This window comes from Eumetopias jubatus, unplaced genomic scaffold, assembly GCF_037043125.1.
Source record: "Eumetopias jubatus isolate StellerSeaLion01/CBP00866 unplaced genomic scaffold, mEumJub1_p1.0 scaffold_14, whole genome shotgun sequence".
NCBI lineage: Eukaryota > Metazoa > Chordata > Mammalia > Carnivora > Otariidae > Eumetopias > Eumetopias jubatus.
In genome coordinates, this window is record NW_028274820.1 from 94,305,865 (window position 1) to 94,332,023 (window position 26,159).

At 47.1% G+C, this 26,159-nt stretch overlaps 1 protein-coding gene across 1 annotated transcript in view; it reads left to right on the forward strand.

Moving 5' to 3' along the window:
• Window positions 1-26,159, forward strand: part of TBXAS1 (thromboxane A synthase 1) — a 149,638-nt gene that overhangs the window by 82,767 nt on the left and 40,712 nt on the right. The window contains exons 6-9 of the mRNA XM_028106296.2: window positions 13,472-13,560; window positions 15,383-15,531; window positions 17,675-17,805; window positions 21,564-21,878. Of these exons, the coding sequence (XP_027962097.1) occupies window positions 13,472-13,560; window positions 15,383-15,531; window positions 17,675-17,805; window positions 21,564-21,878 (684 nt within the window). The remainder of the gene's footprint in view (window positions 1-13,471; window positions 13,561-15,382; window positions 15,532-17,674; window positions 17,806-21,563; window positions 21,879-26,159) is intronic.

The following is a 26,159-nucleotide window of genomic DNA, read 5'->3' on the forward strand; positions in this document are numbered from 1 at the left end:
ACGCAGGGCTTCCCATCTGTCTCACCACACTTCATCTCGACCACATCCCTGTGAGGTCAATACTATTAGGATCACCCTCACTGCACAGAGAAGGAAACTGAGGCACCGAGAGATTGCGTAACGCGCGCTCCATGTCACACAGCTTGTTAAGTGGCACAGCCAACATCTTAATCCAGCTCCAGAACATGCTTCGCCTCTCTTACCTACGTGTGATTTTCAAACATTGTTCTAAGGCTCCTTAGGACCGTCCCAGGGGCTATCTGGAGGGCGGGGGGAAGGAAAGGGTAGCAAACGGGGCCTCTGTGGAAACCTAGGGGGATCAGAAGCAGCACTTCTGTCTTTTCTGCCCGAGTCTGGAACCCACTGAGGTATGGAAACATGTTTCACACAGAGGAAGTACACATTTCTCCTTTCTTACCAGTAAAGCCCTCTGAGAAACGTGGCTCCGCCATCCGGTCACGTGGGCCTGCCACTACTTCACCCAGAATGGGACACGGCAGCATGAGAATGGACCCAGATCCTAGCAGGGCTGCCCACGCACGCGCGGTTCCCTCCTCCCAGGCCCCAGTCTGATCCGGGAGGGCGCTGAGAGCAGGAGACACCACCCTCCTCAGCCGCAGGTACACATGCGAATCACCTGGGAGCTTTGAAAACCAGGGCAGAGTCCCACATCGACAAGTTCTGATTAAATCGGTGTGGTTTGGAAGGCAGCCCCGGTCTGAGGGGCTTTGCGGCTCCCCGGGTGATTCTCGTGTGAAGCCAGCGCCGGGTAAGATCCCCTCAGGGAAACTCAAGGAGGGGCGGTCTTGCTTCAGCTGGTGGAACGGGCCCTGCTCCACGCTTCGCTGTGCTACACACTGAGATTTCAGGTGAGGATCTGTTCCAGGGAAGGGCCTGCTTCTTTTAAAACTGCAAAAGCAGTAGGATGACCACCCAGACAAGGTGGGGGGAGTGTCACCTTTATTACAGGCAGTCACTAAAATGTTGAGGTAGCCGAAAAGAGGGGTGGGGAAGAGAAGTAGGTAAACCGAGGGTTGACATCACTAGCTCAAACATGTCGCCATCAAGTTTCTTTAATCATGAGTAAACAGTGGCTTGTTGGCAGCACTGCAGATGCGGAATCTCATCACTTGTTGAAAAGAATTGATGAAGGGTAGCTGATTTTTTTTTTTTAAGTAAGCAAGAAAGGGGAGAAAGTTTTCTCGACAGATTTGAGCTGTTTCTTTGGGGAAAAAAATAAATCTGGGTCTTTTTTCAAGGGCTAGATTTCTTTAGCACTCTATAGGGTATACTCCAAAAACTGATAGAATTTCGTTTCCCAAACAAATTCAGTGCTCCTAGGTTCAGAAGGAGAAAATGCTTTGGATTCGTTGCAGAAAACAGAGTTCCTCCAAGTGGTTTATTGCACTAAGGTACCTAGGGGAAAGGGGGAGGTCATATATGACATGAAGGAGTAGGGGGGGAGGAAGAGAGGAGGGAGAAATTTCATAGACCAGATTCCCTGGGTTTTGCTTCAGTTCTACCCCATTACTTAACATATACTACCCGTAAACTTCACCATATTAAAAAATCTTCCCACTCAATATAGTTGAATTTAAGTTCTGGGGTTTCCATTAGAAAGGATGCCGTTCCAGTGGCAGCAATAGTCACCTCTCTCCCCACCTCCGGAGCATTTAGACTGGGTGAGTTTGAGGTTCTTGGGCTGGGGGGGCATCTAAATAGAGGCGTCAGGAAGTAGTTGACTGCAGGTCAGGAGCTCAAGCGAGAAGGGCAAGAAAGATGGTCATCAAAAACACAGACATGGCAAGGTCACGCCCAGTGTGCGTGCAGCACCAGAAGAGAAGAGGGTGGTGGTGAGAACCATATTCAAGTGAGGGGCAGAGGAGAGACCTACAAGTAAGACTCAAGAAGAGGAGCCTGCAGGGCGCCTGGGTGGCTCAGTTGGTTAAGCGACTGCCTTCGGCTCAGGTCATGATCCTGGAGTCCTGGGATCGAGTCCCGCATCGGGCTCCCCGCTCGGCGGGGAGTCTGCTTCTCCCTCTGACCCCCTTCCCCCTCGTGCTTTCTGTCTCTCATTCTCTCTCTCTCTGAAATAAATAAATAAAATCTTAAAAAAAAAAAAAAAAAAAGAAGAGGAGCCTGCAGTAGAAGGCCAGGAGAATGTGGAAGGGAAATGTATTTCAAGAAGGAAGGAGCAGCAAAGGTGTTAAATGTTGCTTAGGTAGAAAGGAACACCAGCACAAAAAAACTACGTGACAAAGATAATATTTTCAAATATTCAAGCAATGTCTGTGTGTGTGGTACTCTACAAATCATGTCCCCTGTGGTCTTCCTTCTTGCACTGAATCAGTGGTGTGTGTTGCTTCAGAAGGAGGCAGGGGATGCCTTCCAGAACCAGGAGGTCAGTGCTCAGTTTTGACCTGCACGCACATCAGGCTTTCTCAAGCCCTATTGAGACAGTGGTCTCGGAAGCTAAACATTCTTGGGAAAGAAAAGAGTTTTTTCTAATTCCACAGGCAGCTTCCCTTGGAATCTGAAGAGCAAGGTTTGGGACTCTGAGCACCGAGCATCACTCTGCACCAAAGTGTGGACAGGATGGAGGCTATGACAAGGGGTAGTTGCCACCCTGTGGAAGATGGGTGGTGGGGAGGAGGGAGGGAGGGCAGGGTGCCAGTCTTAGTGCCCCTGACTACCTCCTCCCCCAGCCTAAGTGACCCTCTAGGTTTCTAGATGCTTCTTTGGTCTTTAACCTCCCATTGCCCTTTGCTCTCTAGGTCACTGGTGCTCAAACCCTTTGCGACCAAGGGCTGCACCAGAATCACCTAGAATCCTTGTTAAAATACATAATTCTAGCCACTCTAGGACCTACAGAATGAGACCTTCTACGGGTGACTGAGAACCTGTATGTTTTGCAAGGTCCCTGACATAATTCTGGTAGGAGTCAGAATGGAAAGCACTGGTGTGAGTCTTCCTCTTGGTCCCTCACCTGACCATCAAAGACCCGGGGTTTCCCCAGACTTGCAGGTGCTGAGCCCCAGAACCTTGTTTCCCCTTCCCTGCTCTGTTTTTCTCTGTAGCTTTACTGCCGGCTAACAGCCCATTTACTCTAGTCCTTTTTTCTCTATCATTAACTGCATAGCAATAGGCACATAATGTGTACTCAGTGATGATTTGCTGGATGAATGGATGGATGGATGGATGGATGGGTGGGTGGGTGGATGGACAGATGGAGAATCAAAGGGCCAGGAAGCTTTCTACTGAAGGATATATGTTAGACAAAGATAAAAGAAAAACAAAAGGGAATAATTTTATCAAGGAAAAGCCAAATAAGGGGATGAGGCACATCACTGGCTTTCTCTTTGGAGAGTCACAGGTATATACATGCAGAAATAGAAAAAGCAGGGCCCAAAGACAGAGAGAGGAGAGGGAGGCACACAGGGACATGGGGTGGAGGAGGCAGAAATGACGAGAGAAGCTCGGACAACAGACCCGAGCCTGCCCTCCCCTCGATTATGGACACCTGAGGCCGTCTTCCCCGAAATAGCTTTGCAATATCAATATCTCCATTCCTTGATGAATTCATAAGTAGCTTGGGGACTTCTGTTATCAAACTTCAGAATTTATTCTTGAAATAAAGATTTGTTTTCCCTTGGAATTCTGCAGCTTGTTTCCATTAGCACCTTGGCGGTCTGCGCCCTCTCCTACCTGCGTCTGGAAGTGTCATTAATATTCAAAGGGCCGAGATGGCACTGTCCTTATCCGTGTACATATTAGACAGCCTTGGTCAGCAATGCTTGAAAGTTACTTTAAAATCAGCATTAAATCACAAAGCCATATTTTTTATTTAAAATAAAACTGGGTTTTGGCTTCAGATTTGGGATGACATAGAAAGATAAGGCACTGGTGAAAATCTGGTTGCTGCATTCCTGATTCCAGAAAAAGAGACCACCGAAATCATAGTCTAGTGACAGCCAAACTATTGAGGTCTATATTACAGGATTCCTGAGCACTGCCGGGAAAACAAATGATTTTTTTTTTTTATTAGGGAATATTTTGCCCAGTTGACCTGCCAGAGTGTTCGCCCTGTCCCCAAAAAGAGAATTTTTTAAAAAGGGCAACCAGTAGATTTATTGAGATTTTTAGAGTCTTATGATAGATTCTCTACCAAAGACTATTAATGAGTAACCCTGGGGTTGTGTAAAACTTTATTATGGGTCAGAAAGTAAATAGATTTAATTTTAGGAAACAAAACTGGAGCTAAATTAATTCTCTCTGAGGGAAAAATATAAATAATGGGGAATCCCTGGGGACCCAGGTTAGCGCTAATTTTATTTTTAAATTTTATCATTCATCTGAAAGAGGGAGCATACATGCAATCTACACATTTGTAAATTCCTCTAAGCTCTTCTGATTTTACAAATAATAAGTCAATTAGAATAAGTTTCTAAGACTCTTCTAAGACTGTGTAAGTCAGCACAAAAGCGGCAGCTAACTTTCGGTGTAACCAAGAAGAAAATAATACACTTAAGAGGAAAGCATCAAAACCGTACTTACATGATAATGAACTTTCAAGCTATGAATTACTACCGAGGAAAGGGATTTAAAATTGTTGAGGTCTGAAAAGGCCCATGGTCATACAATTCCGTAAAATATTGCCAATCATCTTCTTTTTTTATTATTATTATTTTATTTATTTATTTGAAAGAGAGAGAGCACAAGCAGGAGGAGGGGCAGAGGGAGAGGGAAATGGAGTAGCAGACTCCCTGCTGAGTGGGGAGCTAGAAGCAGGACTTGATCCCAGGACCCTGAGATCAGGACCTGAGCTGAAGTCAGACACTTAACCAACTGAGCCACCCCCGTGCCCCTGACAACCATCTTCTGAGAGATTAGCTATGTACCTTAGCATATTAATGGGTTGGGAGAGTCTGCAGTGAAGAAATCTGTTTAACCTTATTTATTCTGGGCTCACATAAGCTTTTAGTAGGTGAAAACACAGGTCATTAACATCAAAGCCAGCAACTGGGAGAAATGAGGCCACGGGGCACTGTGACTTTGGTGGTCCATGGGGGACGCCATTTTTAAGTGCCTCTAGCAGAAGCCAGGCTCCAAACTGGAGGGACCATGGATCCTACCCAATATGGTGGCTCGTGTCTTCTCAGTCCTCAAAGCACAATAGAAGGAATGGGTATTTCCTCACTCACCCACATCATTAAGCTGATGGTGACCCGCTGAGCAGATACAGGAGAGCTGGAAGCTTCATACAGGAGAGCCTGAGCCTGGCTGGGTGTGTCACTCAACAGCAAACGAGCCAATCATATCTCTGGGCATAGGGACTCAGTTAAAGAAAAGCCAGACTGACAGGGAAGGCTGGTATCTCTCACAGTCGCCAAGAATCCAGCGCTCTGCCTAATTTTTCACTTTCATCCAGATGTTTCCTGTCAGGAAGGCACAGTCAATAATGTATGAATCTTAAAGGCGGAGGCAGATGTGGTTATTATTCCCTCTAGGCCTTTCCTGCCTTGGAGAAGACATATTACTCCAGAATGACTACAATTTTAAAAAATTTAAGTTGATATAGCCAGCTTATGAGTAAATGCATAGCTGCGATCATTTCAGTGCAAAAGTCTTCGCAGGATTACAATCTTCATCACGGTTTGGCTCGGCCTTTAAATTTTCACTGTACACTCTTCAGACGATCGTGCACAAGGGCTTCTAGAACAGAACCCACTCTCCCAGTAATGTTGCAGTAAGCAGCTCTCTCTCTCGGCTGTATGAGCCTCTAGCAGTCTATTTTTAATATTTGCTTTTATTTCTTAATCCTTCCGAACAATAAAAATGAAAGTCATTACAACCAAGTGTGGCTGTGGTAATAAATACTTTGGAGTCCAAAAATACATTGTCTCTGCCTGACCAGTTGCCCATTTTCCAGAATGTCTGGGTATTTATCTAGCAGCAAGAGACCATTATCCTTCGACACAGTTGTATTCCACTGACACCTAATCTCCTAATTAAAATTGGTATAATGATGGACTGTTTAAATTCTGGTTAAAATGTTCCTTTTCCATTTGCATTTAAAAAAACACACTCCTCATCATGGGTACCCCATCCTGGGTAATAATTTGGCTTTCCTTTGCCAGACTCATAATGTCACTCTGACTTGCCACTGGTTAAATCTAAATGAGCATCTAAATGTGCCTCCCAGCTTGGCTGTTGCTAGGCAACCCCAGCAGCCACCTCCTCATCGGGGTGAGTTCTAATTGGTCACAACTCTTGACAGGAACCACTGACTTATTAGAAATGACACTTGATTATTCACCTAGATGGCTAGAGCTGATACTTATCAACAGGAAATTCTGCATAAAAATAAGTCATGGATGTTTTTAATATCTGGGTGGCAAAAGGAGGTAATAGGTTTTGTTAACTGGTATTAATTTTACATTTGTTAACCACCCATTTAAAGCACTTTAAGGTATTATTATTTTTGATTATTTTTGAAGTCAACAATATGTTTAAATACCATCTCCCATCCCCATTAGCTGACCCTTATTTATTCAGAAAATCCCCCTCTGACATCAGTTCCAAAACAACATTGCCCACAGGTCTAAGAGTGCCAAATAGAATGAAACATTAAATTCCTAAAATTCAATGAAGATTTATTAGTTCCTGTCTTTAAGGGGTGTATAACGTAGAAGGGCAACAAAGTGCACAAATCCTACATTATTACCGAGTAGTGGAAAACAGTAACAGAGTTCACGTCTTCTTTCGAGCATCAGAAGCCACTTTGGGGGCAGGGGATAGCATTGGAAGTGAGTCCTGAAGATTTTACTGAGCTTTGACAGAGGGAGAAGGTGCATTGCAAGTAGAATGAGCTACAGGAACAAAGGCATCTGGACGAAAAGTACAGGATGTGTTCAGGGAATAGATGAGTACAAATTGGCTGGAACACGGGGTACATGTAAGGGATTACTGAGAGAAAACTGGAAAAGTAGGTTGAGGCACAGAGAGTTCTGTGCCGAGGGAGGGTTTGGTGTGAGCTTCACTGGAGGGCGAGGAGCTATTAAGTACTTGAAAGTGGGGGAGTAAGGAAAGGAGTTTCAGCCATTTAGCCTGCAGGATGCGAGACTACCCCTAGATCCTGCGACAGACACTTCCGGAACAGATGAGGACAGCTGCAAGTCATACCTTTGGAGTCTCCACTTTCCATGGCCCCGGGGCCGGGGGGGGGGGGGGGGGCGGGGCACGGACCCAGCTCCCGGGAGCCATATTTTCATCTTAGGGTGGGGCCCTCTGCTCAGGCTCTTTTCTGAATCCCTCTTCATATGTAGACCATGAGTCACCCTGCCTTTACACCATCAAAGTGTGGGGAACATCTCAGTTTAGAAGTACGAGATAATGCAGAAGGGACCCTCTCTTTCCCGCTCCCTGCTCAGGAGACTTCGGGCTGACTCTGTTCTCCAAAGTTCCGGGGGGGGGGGCTGCCAAGGGTTTAATGGTGCTTGTTTGTTTGTTTGTTTTCCAAGTTCATGGCATCCGAGCTGCATTAAGTGAAATTATAACCTAGAAGTCAGTTGACTGAGGAAAAAGGGAATGTGGAGGCAAAAGCAACAAGCCAGGAGTCAGAGGGTCTGAATTTCTAATTTTCACTTTTACTAAATTATTGAAACATAAAAATAACCAGATTTAGGTCTTCATGTAATTCTGATGTCAATGCATGAAAAAGATATAGTAAGACTTTCTTACAGGGTCTTGAGATGTGTTGGAGCAAGTAGAGAGGCTCATGCATCCAACTCTTCACTCTGCCAAACTAGGAAGTTGCCTGCTCTTTCCATGGTCCCTAAGTAACTATCTCAATCTGTTGCTTAGTGACCTCATTCAGATCCTAGAATGTCCATGGAAAGGGAATTTATAGTGCACTGCAATTAGCCCCTCATTTGGGGGTGAGGACCCCAGTTCAGAGAAACTCCAATGACTTGCCCAAAGTAAGAGGTAGAACGAGCACGGGCACCAGATCTTTCACACAGAGCCAGCTCCCAGCAAACTGCACCGCATTCATGCTCAGACAGAAAGAGCTCTTCGATCAGTTAATGTTCCTTCTATGTCAAGGCCCTCAAGGAACATTCAGTCAACCTGTCATCGCATAGATATTTCTAGAGATGCAACTGAATGTGTTGCGCTGAGCAACAAATACTGAACAAATACTGAAAACTTCAAAAATGATAGAACAAATACTGAAAACTTCAATAATGCATGACAACATACAAGAGTTGCCACAAGAGGGTGACACTGAAAGTATATTAGTTAGTTACCCATTGCTGTGTAACAAATTACCCCAAAACTTAGCAGCTTAAAACAACAAAACTCTATTAGCTCATGGTGTCTGTGGGTCAGGAATCTGGCATGGCTTTGCCGGGCACCTCTGTTTCAGGGTCTCTGCATGTAGTCATCAAGCTGTCGGCCTGGGCTGTGATCTCATCTGAAGGCTTGACTGGGGGAAGACCTGCTAAACTTACTCACATGGTTATTGGCAGGATTCAATTGTTAGTGGGCTTTGGAAAATAGGATAACAAGCTTGTTCTATGTCCTTCAGTCAATGTCCCCACAAGTATTTTCATTAGACCAATCTGGTGACTGAGTACAGAATGGATTGAAAAGTGAAAAGAAAGAGGGCTAGGAAGCTCTTTGAAAATTGTTTTTTAGTCCACCTATATGTCCAGCACTATATAAAGTAATGAGACTACAAAGATGCTTACGCTTCTTTGTTCTCGAGAAGCAGGATGACAGCCACACCTGGAATGTGGTTCCAGGTGACAGGTGGCAAAGCCTGAATTAGAGTAGTCGATGGGAAGGTAAAGATGAAAGGAAAGAGACAAGGAACTAATGATAACATGGTGAGACAAGAACAGGTGGATCCAATGGGAATAAGAGGAAAGAAAATGGTGCCAGGCATCCAAAGCAGTCTGGGAGCATGAGGGTCCTCCAGAGGACAGCTGGCCTGCCTTCTAGTGCCAAGCCTTTTACATATTTCTAATTGCTGTCACAACTCTTCAAAGAAGGTCTTATTATTTCCATTTTGCAGCTGAAGAAATAGACTCACTGAAGTTGAGCAATTTGCCCAAGGCCACACAACTAAGAAGTGCCAAGCAGAAGAAATCTAACAACTGGCAGTGGCTTTGAGAATTTGCTCTCCCAGGGTCAAGCTTACTTAACAAGTTCAGCATCTTAGCCTCAGAGGAGGAAACACCACTGAAGAAATTTGGGAATCACCTAGGAGAGAAGAAAGCCTATGAGCAGGAGAATTTCTTAGCCCTTCTTTGTCATTACCCCATGAGTTGTCTCTTTTGATCACTCTGAAAGCTCTCTCCACCTTGTTGAATTAATTCTATTGCCCTCTGTCTATACCTTGACTCAGAATTCCTCAGGCACAGTCTGTAAAAATATCCTTTTTTTTTTTCTTAACTGGATGATTTAATCATACAGTCAACTCCAGGTAGAGAGCAGTCTAGAGCAAGGACTTCCTTCCTTCCTTGAAAAATTTCTTCCCCAGGCTGAGGGTGGTACTTTACACTTGATGGTGACTGCTAGTTTCCAAGTGGCTGACCAGCCGCATGCTCAGCATCATCTAGAATAAAGCCAACCCATGTGAGAGGTGAGAGAAGCAAAATGGGAACCCTTTCTCCTCGGGTGTGGCTGTTAGACTGTCATCCCCAAGAAGAAATCATTCTTTTAAAACCTAATAACATTAATATTTTATCTGATGATAAGTATCACGTCCATGCATTATGAAAACTGTGGGAAAAAAAACAAAAATAAAAATTTCTCATTATCCTACAAAGAAACGTTAACAATCAAATGAGAATCTTTTATTAAAATCTGACGATAGCATTGTGTGCTCATCTGTGTGTGTGTGTGTTTGCACAAGCCACCTATGTCTGCTTGTCTCCAAATTCAGGGGAGTAATTGCTGGGCTTGTGGATTGTATGAAGATGATTGCAAGCCCATCAAAGAGAGCTTTTGTTTGTATGCAACTCATGTGAGAGTGAATATTCCATAACTTCTTGTGTATAATGCAAGGAAGAAAGCCTGAAATGATGCCTATTGGCCAACATACAGATCATGCTCCACTCATATTTTCTCTGCATTGCTTCTTAAAACATTTTTCATATTACATGCCCCATCTCATATCACATTAACCCAAATAAAAATGTCATAATCCATTCAGTGCAACAGACAGCAAGCAGAGCATGGTAGAAAATTACAATCATGCCAGTCAGCCACAAAGCATTCTAGTTACAAGCTCGTAGTGGAACCAAGGGTGGGCGGTGGGTCCAGCCCCCCTTTACACTGTCCAGCATGTGACTGGATTGAGTATGGGTGGACCTCTCTTTATGCGGAGGGCATGCTTCTGAAGAGTTGAGTATAAATCTAATTTTATGTTGCATTCCATTTTTGTTACATTAAGGGAGCTGTAAGCTTGATATCTAAAAAGACTTCCTTTAGAAGAGCATTTTTCTTTTTTTACCACGTTCTTATTCCTCTGAAATAAATGGAAGAGAAATTTTGGTATATGGGATTTTATTAAAATAGAGTTCACATGTACCACTAAGTTTATTAAAATAATGGAAGGATATAGCCAGTGAAGGCAGTCGCAGAAATGTGGATGAGATAGTAGAGTTCTCCAAACACAAAGGTAGTCTAAGATTTTTTGAGAGTGATGGCCCAGAGGCCACTAAAAGTGACCCATTTACACGCACTTTTGTACTGAGAGATTATTAAATTGGCAGTGGGTGAACATTTAGAAAAGAATGCAGTTGTCATGAAGAGTCTACCCAGAGTTACAAAGAATAAATCAGGATAGCGATTCTCACCCGTTTTGAGCGGACTTCAGAATAGGCATAGGAGGTAAATTCCATTTCTATTTTGGCAAATCATCTGACAAACTTCCCCAGCCAACTTATTGATCAGTTGCTGCCTGGTTGAATATTTACTTAGGTTCACGCTCAGCTGGCCAAAGAGCCAGAAACTGAGAAGACTGACCAATTCTGTAGCTACCTAAAGTAGCAGACTAGTGGAGGGCCACAGGCTCTGTGTTTGCTCCTGGATGCACACTGACAAACCGAACAAAGGCTTAGAAGGCACACTTACCAAATCTCCGATGGAACAAGAAGGAATTGCCAGTGTTACAGGAGGTGAGATTTGAATGTGTGAGTACGCCCCATGGCCCACCTACACTGAGTACAAGCACTCTGGTGCTCTCAGCCCTTGAAGCTGGCTGAGCAGAAAGTCCTTTTTCTCAGAATTTTCCTCTCCAGATACTTCTTCCAGAAGTCTTGGCGACAAGGAAGAATCTCAGATGCTCTGCCATCTCTCCACTAAGTGCGGGGGTGTATTCTGCTCTGAACGTCTGCTCCTTGACCTGCCCTGAGGTGCTGCCCAGGCCACTGTCCCCAACTCCAGAAACTCACACGGCCCTGAGCTTAGCCTACAGCTCACTCTTACTCACCAGGGGTGTCCTTCTGCTTCTCAGCACCACCTCCTCCAGGGAGGGCTCCCACAGCAAACAGGTGGGCCCCTGGTATCACAGTTCTGTCCTTACGCTCTGGAACACATGGGGTGACTAGCAGACCTACAGGAGGGAGGGGTCCAACAAAGCCATGTGTCCCTCCAACATCTGGCCAACAGCCACCCAGCCTGTCCCACTGTGTTTTAGGGGAGTTAAAAGATTGTTCTGCTCAGAACACATGGCAGGACAACTTTTTACAGCAATAAATGTAACATAAATATAAAGTTTTTCTAATGAATGGAGTCCGAAGTGTCAAAAACTCAATTGCATATGGTGATGATTCGTGAAAAAAGATCTTGTAGCTTTTGTTGACCCGAACCTCCATATTTGCCTGCCCTACGTGTCTTCTCTAGAAGTCCACATACACCTGGGCTTGTGATTGGCAGGCAGGGAAGTGATCCAATTACGATTTATGGGATCTTACCTGAAATATTGTGTTCCATTTATGGAGCTGCCTTTTAGGAGTAACACTGATGAGAGAGAGCGAGCGAGTGATAAGAATGGAGAAGTGTGCGCAGACCGTGTTGCACGAGGAGCAGTTGAAGGGACGGGGACAATTGTCTAGAAGATGAGGAGGAGCAGTGCTTGCTGTCGGAGTATTTGAAGCACCACCACATGGAAGAAGTCAACTGAAACCAGTGAGAGGTTGTTAGAGGGGCCAGATTTTGGCCTCAGCACAACATACCTTCTAACAACTAGATTAACATCCTGTAACTTTCCCTAAAGCCCCCAGACTTTTAAGGGCAAAGACTGGGTCTTAAGTATTCATTCAAATTCATTCCCTCGTTCAACAAATAATTACTATGTGCTGGACATCGTTCTAGGTTCTGGGGACATAAAAATGAACAAAAAGACAAAAATCTTCCCTGCCCTCAGGGAGTTACATTCTAGCGTCAAAATCATAAAATCTGAACATATTTAACATTTCAAAAATGTTTTCCATAAGAAATGCTCAGAACAATGTTACGGCATGTTGCTTTAGCTACGGTGTCATTCTAGAATGGGCACTGGTTGGAAGGATTCCCCTCGACGTTTCCGACTTGGCTTTGCAAACATACAGGAGGAAAGAGAAGATCACATGGGTGGCCATCAGGCTCCGCAAAGAATCCCACCCGCTTGAGCCAGCCTGCTGGGGTCAGAGTGGCAGCAGCCAAAAATGAGATCCAAACTTGATGAAGCTGGACAATAATTACGTGAACGTTCACGATACCATTCTCGGAGTGTGTGCATATGCTAGACGTTTCCCATGATGAAAATATTTTCCTATTAAAAGAAATGCAGCAATTTTTCTGGGTGGGCATGGAAGGCGTCTTGAAGTCAAGGGTTCCCTTACACGTACTTTATTCAGAGGTTTAAGCAGCTGAAGCAGAAATGAATAGCCGTCCCTCAGAAATGCTCTACAAGTGATTTTTGCATTGAGTAAAAAGTTAAAATGAACGACCTTACGTTCCTTTGGAGACTACAATTCTATATTCTAGCAGAAGACCTAAAGTATAATTGGAACCAAGCAAACATGGATTTGGGCTGATTCCAGAGAAAGTACATATGGATTGTGGTCTATTTACGCTCTAATGCTAACCAAATGTCACGAAACCGAGTACTGATTCTCATTTCTGTCTAAGCACTTAATGATCATTTTTGTAATTATTTCACAGTATTTACTCTAAATCCTTTCTTCTTTTTGCTTCCAAAAGAACAGATTGCGTAAGCTAACATAGACGTTTACAGCTATTGTATTTTATGATATTTATGAATTTCAGAGCCTCCTCTTGAGTCTTAGCTGCATGAAAGTTACCTTGAAAACAAGGTCTGTTTTCCCAGGAAGCGCCACACATAACCTCTTTATCTGCAGCTAATTTAGGTGTGCTCCCTGCATGGTGTCCTAATTACCCCTTTGTTATCTGCTATCAGATGACTCCCCTAATCAGCCAAGCCTGCGATCTGCTCCTGGCTCACTTAAAACGCTATGCGGAATCTGGGGACGCTTTCGACATCCAGAGGTAAGGGTGCTACATGGACACATGACAGATGAGAAATTGCACTTTTGAATTGCCGCTTCGTGTAACTGTACATAATTGCTGGACAATTACCTCAGGACCAGCAAACTATGGAAATGCTAGAAGCTCATAAAGAGCATGGGTGGGCTGAATAATAAGAAATGAAACCCATGTAAAATGTGAAGAGAATGTGAACAAAGCCCAGGGTAGGTGTGGCGTGGTGAGGGAAGCCTTGAGTGGGCAGCGGTGTGTGGGTGGACACGCCCTCTGACCTCTGCAGATGCAGGAGGGCACAGAAAGGACAGGGTTCTGGTGGGGGGGGGGGACGTCCATGCATTTTTACTGCAAGAAGAATTGTGCACCTCAGTCTAGAAGCCATGACTTAGCGGTGGACACCAAATTTAAATGACTGATTATCTGGCTGCCCCTCCAGTTGTCCTAGGCTAAGTTATGGCTTACAGCACAAGAGAAGGGTGAGAGAGGCAGGTCAGCCAGAAGCCGACTCGTTCCTATTATCATTGCTAATAAAGTAATAACATAACCATCACCAGCATTCAAATTCTGCCGTGGTGTTTACAAAATCCTCACACACACTTTGCTCTCTCTCTCCCTCTCTCTCTCTCACACACACACACACACACACACACACACATACACACACACACACACACTAGCTCTTTGGTCATGAGCTGTGTGAGTTGGCTAAAGAGCAACTACGAAAGCAAAGTAAATAACTTAAAAACCCTGAGCTCTTGGGCCGCTAGGATCAGATGCAATCACATTCAGCAGGCAAACTTTTCGCTATAGCGGGGACATGTGTAATCAATTGTAGGAATGTTTTCAATAAAGCAGTCAAAATAAAAGAAGTCATCTGGAGAGGTCTTTTATTCCTTAACGGTAAGCTGGTGGTGATAGAACCTGGAAGGAAAGGAGCTCCGTGTGTGCCCCCCCCGTCGAGCCACAAAAATAAGAACATTTCGTTATAAAAGGATATGCATACCCCGTTGGTAGCTTTTTTTAGAAATAACTTCACCTGACTGCTCCCGCAAGATACCAAAAAAGGATCATTCTGGTTTAAAATGGCCCTTCGAGGGCAGGTTTCCTGGAGCCGAAGAGGTTAATTTTTCTGGAGATATTGCCAGATTCTTTTCCTTCTGTTTGTTTCTAAAGTGCAACGTGTGTTTTCTGTAATAATATACATATGTTCATGAAGCTGGTCCCAAAGTTTGTCTTGTATTTATTCGAGTGTGAAGCGCCCTTGTTTTTGGTTTGTTACTCTTAGAAAAACTGTACAATCATTAGGAGGAAGAGGGGGACAAAGCTTTTAAAACCAGACAATCAGGTTGCCAATTCATCAGTCCCAACTTGCTCTATATCAATTAACCACTCGATCCTGGCTTTGGACGGACTCTGCACAGCTTTGGGGCGACAGCATGGGCTTCGGGTCATCTGTTTCCCTCCTCCACGGGGAGGAAGATTTAGAGCATACTTCTGGGAATTTGATGGTGGCTGGTTGATTCAGGCTACCCGAAGCCTGAGAGCCGAGGAAGTGATGCTCTCTCCTCACCTCCCCAGTCTCTGTTGGCATCAGCCATCCAAGATGTTTTTGTGTCTCCTCTGGAATTCTGTTGCCATGCTCAAAGGACCCCATCCCGGGGGCGGGGGGCAGGGGGGGAGGCTCCTCTCCCACCCCCTCACTTCAGCTCTGCAGGAAGCTTCCCTTTCCAGCAGGTAGACGATGGAGTGGTGCCTCTTTAGGAGTGTGCACAATGGCGAAGCCAATGGCAGAGTCCTTTCCAAACCCAAATGGCTCCCTCTCCCACAGGTGCTACAGCTGCTACACCACAGACGTGGTTGCCAGTGTCGCCTTTGGCACCCAGGTGGACTCCCGAAGGGCCCCCGAGGACCCCTTTGTGATGCACTGCAGGCGTTTCTTTGCATTCTCCATCCCCAGGCCTGTCCTGGTCCTAATCTGTAAGTACAGCTCCTGCCCGGGGCAGTAAGACCGGGGTCGAGCAAGCTGGCCAGACCCCATGCCTGCAGGGTGGGCCCAGGCAGCTCTCGGGGCTCAGCCCCCACCACGAGCAAGGGGCACTCGAGGGGTCTCTGAGAGTTGCCCTGCAGGGTCCACCCCGCAGAGGCCTCATGCCCCTGGAGCCACCCAGGCTCCTCCTGTCACCAGCCGGGGCCACTCATTACCAAGGCAGGTAGCACAGGCCTCTCTTGCCACTGCCGCAGGGAGGACCGTGCTGGGCACTTTGCTCACACTGCCGCATCCCCACTTCAGAAAACTGAAGCTTAGGGAGGCAGAGCCAAGGGGCACCTGGGTGGCTCAGTCATTAAGCATCTGCCTTCGGCTCAGGTCATGATCCCAGGGTCCTGGGATCGAGCCCCGCATCGGGCTCCTGGCTCAGGAGCCTGCTTCTCCCTCTCTTGATGCCCCTGCTTATGTTCCCTCTCTAGCTGTGTCTTTCTCTGTGTCAAATAAATAAATAAAATCTTAAAAAAAAAAAAGCAGAGCCAAGATGGGAGCCCAAAGCCTTTCATTTTCTTATTTATTTATGTATGTATTTATTTATTTGAGAGAGAGCAAGTGAGCGAGAGAGAGAGCCCAAGAGCAGGGTGAGGGGCAGGGAGAGCAGCAGACCCCCCGCCGAGCGGGGAGCCCGATGCGGGTTTCCATCCCAGGACCCTGGGATCATGACCTGAACCGAAGGCAGACGCTTAACCAACTGAGCCAGCCGGGCGCCCCCAAAGCCTTTCATTTTCTACGACATATTCCTCCCCTCCAGCAAAATCCTCTTCAGAAGTCTTCTCCACTGGAAGCCCAGTGCACAGCAAACTAGAAATCATACGTGAAGGGTGACTGGCAGGTTACCTAATGCCGTGGGGACGGGTCGATTTATTTTATTTTTATTTCAGAAGTGAGTTTTTGCCCTCTGGCCAATTCCAGCACCTTCTTGCTTTTATGGAAGTATTGAAGTCTTGCTATTGCTGTTATTGATTATTGCCCTAACTTCTAACCTTTCTGCTGGGCTGCTAAATTGTATTCACTCCTTGGTCAGTTTCGTTCCCATTTGAGTCCATTTCTGTGGAAGGCCCTGGCACCTCCATCAGCTCCTCACTGAAATTGTCGGAGGGGTTGCCAAGGGGGTCAAAGCAGCCTCCCTTTTGTCCTTCACCCCAGCCACCCCCTGGGAACCACTCCCCCAAGTCAGCTCCACCTGCCGTGGACCACGGACATGGACACACCCTGCGGTGGGCAGCTCTGCTGTCCCACCCCAGCTACTCCTCCTCTCTCGGCCACTCTGAGCCCACCTCCCTGCTCACCACAGTGGTTTGGACTCTGGCTCTTGAAAATGGGCAGAGTGTTCTGGGAGCTCCGAGGGTCCAGAACTACCCTCCCGATCCGGGTTCCCATCAGTGCCGTGCACGGTGGGCCCACTGTCCATGCTGGGAAGCTGAGCTGACCTAAGCCACCCAGCAGCAGCTCAGCCCCTCGACCTAGACCCCGCTCCACGAGGGGATAAGTGTCCCTGGCCCGGGGAGCCCCGCCAAGGCTGTGGCAGCAAGGGCACAGGGGCGTGCCTGGCACAGCAAGGGAGGTACCAAGGGGCCAGCATTCTTGCTAGCAGCGGCCTGGGCAGCTCTTAGGGACTGTTCGGGTGGTAGCTCCAGGGACAGTGACCCCATGCGAAACAAATGCAAATGGCCAGAAAGTTAAGAAAGTAGATGAGCTTCCACCACTTGCTCAGATGGGAGACGTGGCCCATCATCTGTCCTTTCTTGATGGAATATGAAGACCTTGGGCCCTCTTGTCTAGGACCTGGAAAACTAATTTCTAAGTATGAGATTGACTTCCTGGGGGTGAGAGGGAAGTGCAGATTCAACTGCGCAGACACGTATGGAGTGCTTACAATGTGCAAGGGACGGTGAGGCGTGGGGAGGTGGAATCAGGCACGAGCCCTATGGGAAAGCTCGGACCGAGGGGAGGCCCCCTTGTCTTCCGGTGACTCTTAAGTCAAGACTGGGGTCTGCCTCCCGGGCAACAGGCATTGGATAGCTCCGGGTTACTGCCGCCCTGTTTTCAGCATAGCTTTTGTTTTTCTCTTTCAAGTATCATTTCCATCCATAATGGTCCCACTGGCCCGGATTTTGCCCAATAAGAACCGAGATGAACTGAATGGCTTTTTTAAAAAACTCATTAGGAATGTGATTGCCTTGCGGGACCAGCAAGCGGCAGAAGAGGTAAGGGATCTTAATAGGACACAGTGTGGAAACAGAACGGGGCCTAATTTGGCACCGTGCTCTCTTCCCTGTCTCTTGCCTCCCAGGCCCGCACACCACAGCATGCTGGCCTTCAGCGGCCTACCGCTTAGAGCTTTCCAGGGCACTTGAAGGAAAGGAGAAGGGGTAAGGAGGGGCGAACATGGAAGAGAAACGTGAAGACAGTTGGGGCAGCGGGGGGGGGGGGGAACGGCAGAGAGAAGCCCAGAGCAAATTGTCCACATTCTGACATGGGTGCCCCCCCAAAACTCATGGCCTATTTCAAGCACCGGCAACATCAGCCCCAAAGAATTTTCTAGGTAAATGTGCCAACATGGACTTTCCATCAGCATATTCTTTCTACTGAAAGTCGGCAAGGTGGAGTTTTACAGCTTGAAGAGCATCAGCAGTAGGGAGGAGCCTGGGCAGCAGGCAATTAACCCCTCACTGGCTTTCAGCATGGAGGATGTGGCTACAAAATTTGGGGCGGAGGGCTCGCTCGTGTGTCATCCGAGACCCAGAGACTTCTTTCCTCCTTACAGATTTGCACCATGCTTGGTGCATAGTGGGAATCCGGGAAATATCTGTTGTTTGAACTTGGCTGAGAACAGAAATGGGACTTTTCAGGGTTTGGAAAATAATTTCACTGTTGGATACACTCATGCAAGTGTAATGCTATTCTTTAAGGGCCTCATTGCATTCAAGAAAGTTGCTTCAGAAGGAAAAAACAGGGCTAAAATGTCTTCTCTGGAATTGACTTGTGCAAGCTTTGAGAGAGTAGCTTCAAAGACTGGCTCAGAGGGATTAACAAGGGACGCCGTGAGGTCCCATAGCTGCACCAATGGGCCCAGAATGAGATGGGGCGGTCAATTAGTGGCTGGATGCACCAGCAGCAGCCTCGTGCAGCCTGGCTTCCCCCTCTGGAGACTGGGAAGCAAAGGTGTCCCGGTTCAGAAGGCAGGGCAAGGTGTATAGAAGCTCCCGGCCCCTTGGCGCACACACCATCGTGAACTCCACTCGATGCCCTTGGAGGTGTGGGAAGAATCAGCTCACTGGTATCCCTGGCCCGGCTCTGCCACCTAAAAGGACAGAATGTTCTCATGCAGGTTCCTGCGTCTCCAGAATGAGGATGAAGCCTGGGGAAGGAGGGGTGAGGAAAGCCGCATTTTCAAAACCTCAGCATTGCTCTGAAGGGCTTCCTGATGACAATTTTCTCACACATACCCTCGCCCCTCCCCCAGCCTGAAACCCACAGGCTGTGGAATCAGGCTGAAAATTCTAAAACTGTTGCGCCGAATGGCTTACTATGAGGTGAGGGGTTTATTAAAGATCCAATTACTAGGATTGCCTCGAGCTCTTCCTTTTATAAACTCGAGAGCTGTTTGTTTCAAACAATGAGTTGATCTGAGAAAAACCTCCCAACCACAAATCCAGGACTGCCCGTGTCAAGACAGAGCTATATGGTTACTAAGAAAACTTGCTTTAAACCCATCTAAACTCTGTAGACATTCCATCAAGCAGATGTGTGTTTGCGCAGTGGAAAATGCAGCACAGATGTTAAAAGGTAAATATTTTTCTAAGCTCTAGCCGATGGGTGGATTAGACACCTACATCTATCAGGGTGCGTATTTTTCTGGGGTATAACCATAAAGCAGCACTGTTTCGGTCCTAAATGGGCAGTGTTCAAATAGCCTCGGTGATGCAGTGCAAATAAAAGAAACCCATCTACACTAATGCTCTTCTCTAGCACCCAGGCCCCAGAGAGCAGCCCTTTCTGCTGGCCTTTGTAGCTGGAGGTGAAAACAGATTTCTGCCCTGCCCCATGGCCCTCTAGCAGCCTGTCTGAGCAGGGATGAGGGGAAAGGGTGCCAGCCCCAGCTCTACCACAGGAAAAAGCCACTGGGGCTCTCCCGCCCGCCATCGTCCCCGTCCCCCTCCAGCAAAGTCACGGGGGAGCCAGAGGGACAACTTCGTGGTGCCCCGAGGAGATTAACACTCCCCCAGCTGACAGGCCTGCCAATGCTCACCCAGGAGCCAAAGTAATAGAAGGTACTCCGCTCGCACATGCGCCATCGTGCCCTGCCCTGTCCGACTCTGCCCCCCAGGACCAGGGCAGGCCCCAAGAGCCGCCCCGATGTTGGCCACGCATCAGGAGGGAATCGGGGGAAAGCCAGCCCTTGAGGATGCCACCTGGAAACCAGAATAAGCAGGGCCGGGGTGGCAAGAGACAACCAACTGTGGCTCCCCTGAGCAGGCCGGCAGGATACCGAGGCCTTCGCTCCCGAGACGCAACGTTCTTGAGGCCCACGGGCTTAGCTGCGAGAACCTGCTGGAATCTCAGGCGATGTCCTGCAAGGTCACAGAAGCTGGGAAGCAGTCAAGCTACAAAGGCGTCATGCTCCAAGCTTCCCCGCCCCAAAGAGCACGCACTCGTAAGCAAATCCAACACAGCCTTTCTCAAAATGCGTTTACTGCGTCGCATTGTTCTTTGTGGGATTGTTTATCACAGGCCTAACACTCGCTCCGCACCACACCGGGCATGGGGGTGGGCCACACGGTCCTGCCCTGGACATGTTTATACGCTTACGGAGGAGAAAAAGCAACAACACATAGCAACAATCTTACGACATGGGATTCAGTGCTGACGTGTGGGCCATAGATTATTAATGCAATAGAAATTCAGAAGCCAATGAATTGAGCAAACACCGCACCAAGTAAAGTACTTTGAAATCACAATCTGTTTCTGCTGGTGGTTCTGACACCCTCCCTTTGCTGGTCTGGTCCTACAAACTTCAGAACAGAGTAACATACTGGTTGTCACTCATCACATTAACACCCTTTTCGAAGAAGGGATATGCCTGGCATACACTTTGTCAATGCGAAAGCAAGACCTAAAGGCTTCTATTGTTACAATTAGTGGTAGTGAGGAACATAAAGAATATGCGAATTGCTGATAAGGAAGGCAGGGGAAGAGGGGAAGAAAGCTCTAAGCACTTCAATGGGGTAGGGGATCAGTGGGGGAAAAGGGACCCAAGGGTGGGGGCGGTCTTTGAAGACAAGCTTCCCCAAGGAGCAGCTCTGCCACCTTCCTACTGTGGGAGGGAAGTGTGTGGCCACCCGTCCGAGCCCTGAACAGTGCATAAGGGAACAAGGGAGCACGTGCTTTGGTTTAAATCGGTATGATGTTTTAATTGTTTTATTGTTGGAAAACCAACCAGCCAACCAACAGTTCAAACATGTATAAAGTAAAAAAAATCAAAGCCCCCCCTCCCCCCCCGTTTTCCCACCTCCTCCAGCTCACTGTGAGCCACTGGGTATAGATGTTGCTACACATTTTCTATGCATGAACAAATACGTGTAATTATATATATTGCACATGTACCGCTTTTACAGAAATGAGATTCCACTATGCATATTGTTCTGCAACATGCTCTATTTTTTCCTTCCCAAAATGGCTTAACACGTTTCCCAATCAGCCCAGATAGAAGGGCCTCATCCTTTTTAATGGCAGCGTCCCCGTCTGCGGTTTGCTGCACCAAAGTCTGAGAACCAGTACCGTCTAAGGGACATTCGGGGCTGCCAGTTTCTCACCATCTCAGAGAACCCCGCGGTGAGGGTGCTGGTTCCCATCAGGCTCAAGCCCATTAAAGGCTATGCGTGCAGGTGTTCTTCTGAGCTCCAAGAAATCTCACTCATGTGACTCAAAGGCCGGAATGTGTATTTTTCCTTCTGTCCCATAGAAGCGGAGAGATTTCCTCCAACTGATCCTGGATGCCCGACATTCCGCCACCTCTGTGGGGGTGGACAGCTTTGATATGGTCAGACAAATCTTCTCCTCCACCGACTGCGCCGCAGGTCCCTCCCAGCCACACCAGCCTGGCCGCCTGTCCAAGCCACTGACTGTGGACGAGGTTGTGGGCCAGGCCTTCATCTTCCTCATCGCTGGCTACGAGATCATCACCAACACGCTCTCTTTTGCCACCTACCTCCTGGCCACCAACCCTGACTGCCAAGAGAAGCTTCTGACAGAGGTGGACGGCTTTAATGAGAAATACGTGAGTACGGTCATCCGTGCGAAATCCGCAGGACACGTGATTTTGTGTCTGTAGAAGTGAAACTTAATGATATTGATAACTTCCTTGCGAAAACCACATTCTAAGTTTGAGATGAAATTGGGCTGTTGCACACATTCTCCATCTTTCTGGGTTAGCAAGTAAAAGGAAGTGTTCAGAACAACAGAAAAAAAGAAAAAAGAAAGAAAAGAATGTGTCTTGGGCATATACTTCACCGTCTGGGGCCTTCCGTGAAACCAGGCCTGGCTCAGGAGGCTCAAAGTCTTAGCTTCGAGTGAGCGAGTGAGGGTCATGGGGCAGGCACTGGAAGGAGGTGTGGTTTCCCAGGGCTCTGGCTGTGGAGTCAGCACTCTCTCTGTGGGGCAGGTGTGAGGCAGGAAAGGGAACCGAGTCCTAAGCTGCAGGAGCAGACAGAAGGATGGGCCAAGCCAAAGCCGGAAGGAGGAGGAGGGCTGTAAACGGAGTGAGGTGAGATGGCGCTGGTCAGTGCTGCGTCTAGATTCTGGATATTCCTTCTAGACGAGCCTCCTCTTTGGGGAATTTGAAGCAAACTTTCAGGGGTGCGGAGCGAGGCAACTTTAAGAGCTCATATTTTTCCAGATGCTTTTGTGTGTATTGCTTTGACTTACAAGTTGTTAAAATCATTTTTAAAATCTGTGCTTTTAAAGGGAAGGCCACCCTAAGAGACTTTTTTCTATTTCATTCTGATATAATTATTACAGTCACAATTTGGGGGAGGTGGCCTGTTCTTAGAATCCTTAGAAACTTTTTTTAGATATTGAGCTAAAAACTGCTTTCCAGAAAATTCCACTTCTTTATCCCACTGGGGAAGTAGATGCAAGGTCAGCCTTTCTTCACCAAGGCATTTTTCCAATATTTTGTTATTTCAAATATTTGAAAACTTCATTAACTGTGTTCCTAATTGCCTCAACTTTGGGCTCATCACGAGCTTATAGTCCACTTCAAGTTCCACACTGTTGTGACATCTGCCAAGCCAGGTCTCCACCACCCACTGCGTATACAACTGATATTTTTGAGCCTAGATGCAAGAGTTTGTATTTATCCTTATTATTGCTCAAGTCAGTCAAAATAATTTTGAATCTTGATTTTGCCATCTGTCATATTAGCAATTCTTCCAGCTCTGTATCATCTGAGACTTGCTAAGCATGCCTCCAGTTCCATCCAAGTCATGGATTAAAATGTTGAACAGGACAGGGCTTCCCTCCAGGTTGACATTGATCCATTAATCAGTATTCTTTGGGCATGGAGTCTCCATAAGCCATGCATCCAAATAACCCTACTGCCTATTCCCACCACCCATCTTATCCTGTTTCATGGGTACTTGTGGTGTTTGTCTGTTTGTCTGTCTGTCTATCTGTTTGTTTGAGGAGGGACCCAAGATGACAGGGGTACATTACTGCAAGAGAAATAAGGGGAGCTGAAGGGCATATCTATCAGGATACATTTAATGGCACATAACAAAACCCAACCCCCAAACTGATTTAAGCAAAAAAAAAAAAAAAAAAATGGCGGCGGGGGTTGGGGGGGAGTACTTATCAGTACAGATCACTGAATAGCCTAGGAATAGACGTGGCTTCAGGCCCTAGTGTCTTCTTGGTTGCGCATCCTTAGTCACAGCCCCATTCTCGTGTGCTTTCCTCTCAAAGTCCAGGCAGCCTGCCAAGAATGTCTAGGACTCCAGCAGGCCTCCTTGCTCATTACCAAGAGAGAAAAGAATTGGTGGCCCCAAATTCTCAGCAAGAGTCGTCAGGTTCACTCTGGTCGGGATGCTCAGGTCACTGCCCATTCTGGAACCAACTATCATGGCCATGGGAATGGGGGCGTAGAAGGGCTTAAGCCGGTCAGTCCCACCCCTGGAGTCAATCATACCCATGTCATAGGACTGAGCACTTGGGAGAGCACATGCCAGAGGGAGCTCTGGCTGCTCTCCCAGGAAAGCAGTAAAGGCAATAAAGGGAATTCGCCCCCTGGTCTCAAACAAACCAGGACACAGGTCAAACTAAAGACTTTCAAGCACCTAGAGAGCGGTCAGCAGTGTGGGAGACAGGGCGGTGGGTTGAAGAGGGGGCAAGACCTCTAGGAAGTAGAAGTCATGATCCTTCCCTTCAGGAAATTTAATCACCAATTGAAAAAAAAAAATAATAATGTCTATGAAAACAATACCTCCCTCCCAGATGACACCCTCCAGGGCAATAGAAGGCAGCAAATGATCAAGTCTAGAAAGCGCGGTGTCATCTAGAGAGCTGTGGGGCTCTAGGGGTCTGTCCCACCAGCTGCATCGTAATTGTATCTGGTTACCACAAGGGCACAAGGACTGTTACTGGCTTCCATTCAGAGGCCCTCGCTCACGCAACCCCTTACCGCTGACATAGCCTTAACTGCCCATGAGCTCAGGGAGGGTGATACTGTATCACCAAACCCCAGCTTCCTTCCAACCACCCCCCCAACCCCGGGAGAACCACCTCCCCTGGGGCTGTGCAGAATGTCCTCAGGCACTGAGACCCCACAGGAAAATAAACAGATTCTGGTAGGTACAGTTTCTCAAACGTTCGTGTACAGAAAAGCCTCTGGAAAGATGGTTTAAAATGCAGATGCCAGGGCCCTTTCCTCATAGGTTCTTATTCTGTAAATCTGGGCCAGGGCCTAGGAACCTGCGTTTTTTTGGTTTTTTGTTTTTAAAGATTTTATTTATTTGACAGACAGAGACACAGCGAGAGAGGGAACACAAGCAGGGGGAGTGGGAGAGGGAGAAGCGGGCTTCCTGCCGAGCAGGGAGCCCGACGCGGGGCTCGATCCCAGGACTCTGAGCCCAAGGCAGATGCTTAACGACTGAGCCACCCAGGCGCCCCTGGAACCTGCGTTTTAAACAAACATAACCAGGTAATTTTGATACAGGTGGTCCCCGGTTCCACCTTGAGAAGTCAGCCCTAGACTCTCAGGGTCCAGACCCCTCTTCTAAGAAGAAACAGGGTCCAAAGCCCTGCCCCAGTCATGAAAGATACCCCCCCACCACCACAAGCCAGGTCATTTTCTTTCTCCAGGTCATAGTTGGGACTGTCTCTGAGAGATGGGAATACATAGGTGTTGTCTTTTTTAAAAAATTGATTTGACAGTTGTCTTAATAGTTAGGTGTTGCACATGGTACCCACTCAATGAGTATTTGTAGGTTCTTTTCTCCTCCCTCCCTCCCTCCCTCCATCCCTCCCTTCCTCCCTTCCTTCCTTCCTTCCTTCCTTCCTTTTCCTTACTTTAACCAGAGTTCTGTTAATATGGGCCATCTGTCAGGACATGGAAATGCAGATTAGATGTTCACACATTTGATATTTTCCCGAAAATTTGCATGTAGAGTATGACTTGTTATAATTTTCCTGTTGCTTTTCATGCAACAAATATTTCTTGAGGGCCAGTTAATGTCAGACTCAGGCCCCAGACCCTACACCCAAGGAGGCTCTGACCTAGCTCTTCCACGACGCCCCTGGAGAGCCCCACACACCTCATCCAATGTTTTCCCTTGTATTTGTCAATGAGATCGCTGGATTTCAGCTCCAGAGTTTCTTTCCTCTAAGCCATATCCTTTTATAGCTATGCCCTATGAGAATCCAATGAAAGCTGTGTCCCTCTCCCCAAGAACAAAAGTGTGTATGTGCACTGTATCAGTCAGGATTCTTTCTGCTAATAGTGATAGAAAACTTAACTCAGATCAGCTAGGGAGTCTATTGACCCACATAACAGAAAACTCCAGAGAGGAGATCTACCTTCAGGTATGGCTTGATACAGGGGCTCAAACTCTATCACTGGAACCCAGGTTGTTCTCTCTCCCCATCTTTCAGCTCCATTCACTCTGGGCATACTCCATTTGCAGACAGGATCTGCCCTAGTGGGCTCAAGACAGATGTGGAACCAGTATTTTGAACAGTCTTGACCTAAGTGAGGTACAAACAGGGAAACACTTCGTGTTTTCTCCAATTATTTCTTTTAAATGTGCTCTGATGAATCTCGTTTTCCCTTTCCTTGATGATACCTCCAATAGATCTCAAAGATTTCTGGTCACTTTTAGGCATTGAAAAGTCCAGACTAGTCTGGTCCAGTTTAAACCTTCAGTCTCAGATCCAATTTCATGTCCTTCCATCTCCTAAGCTCAGGCTGACCCATGGCCTGAGGACGCTGCCCTGGGGAGGGCCAGTGGTCTGTTTTCTCACCCTCCTTCCTGTCCTTGCCCTGCCCCACCTGGGCCCCCTTCTC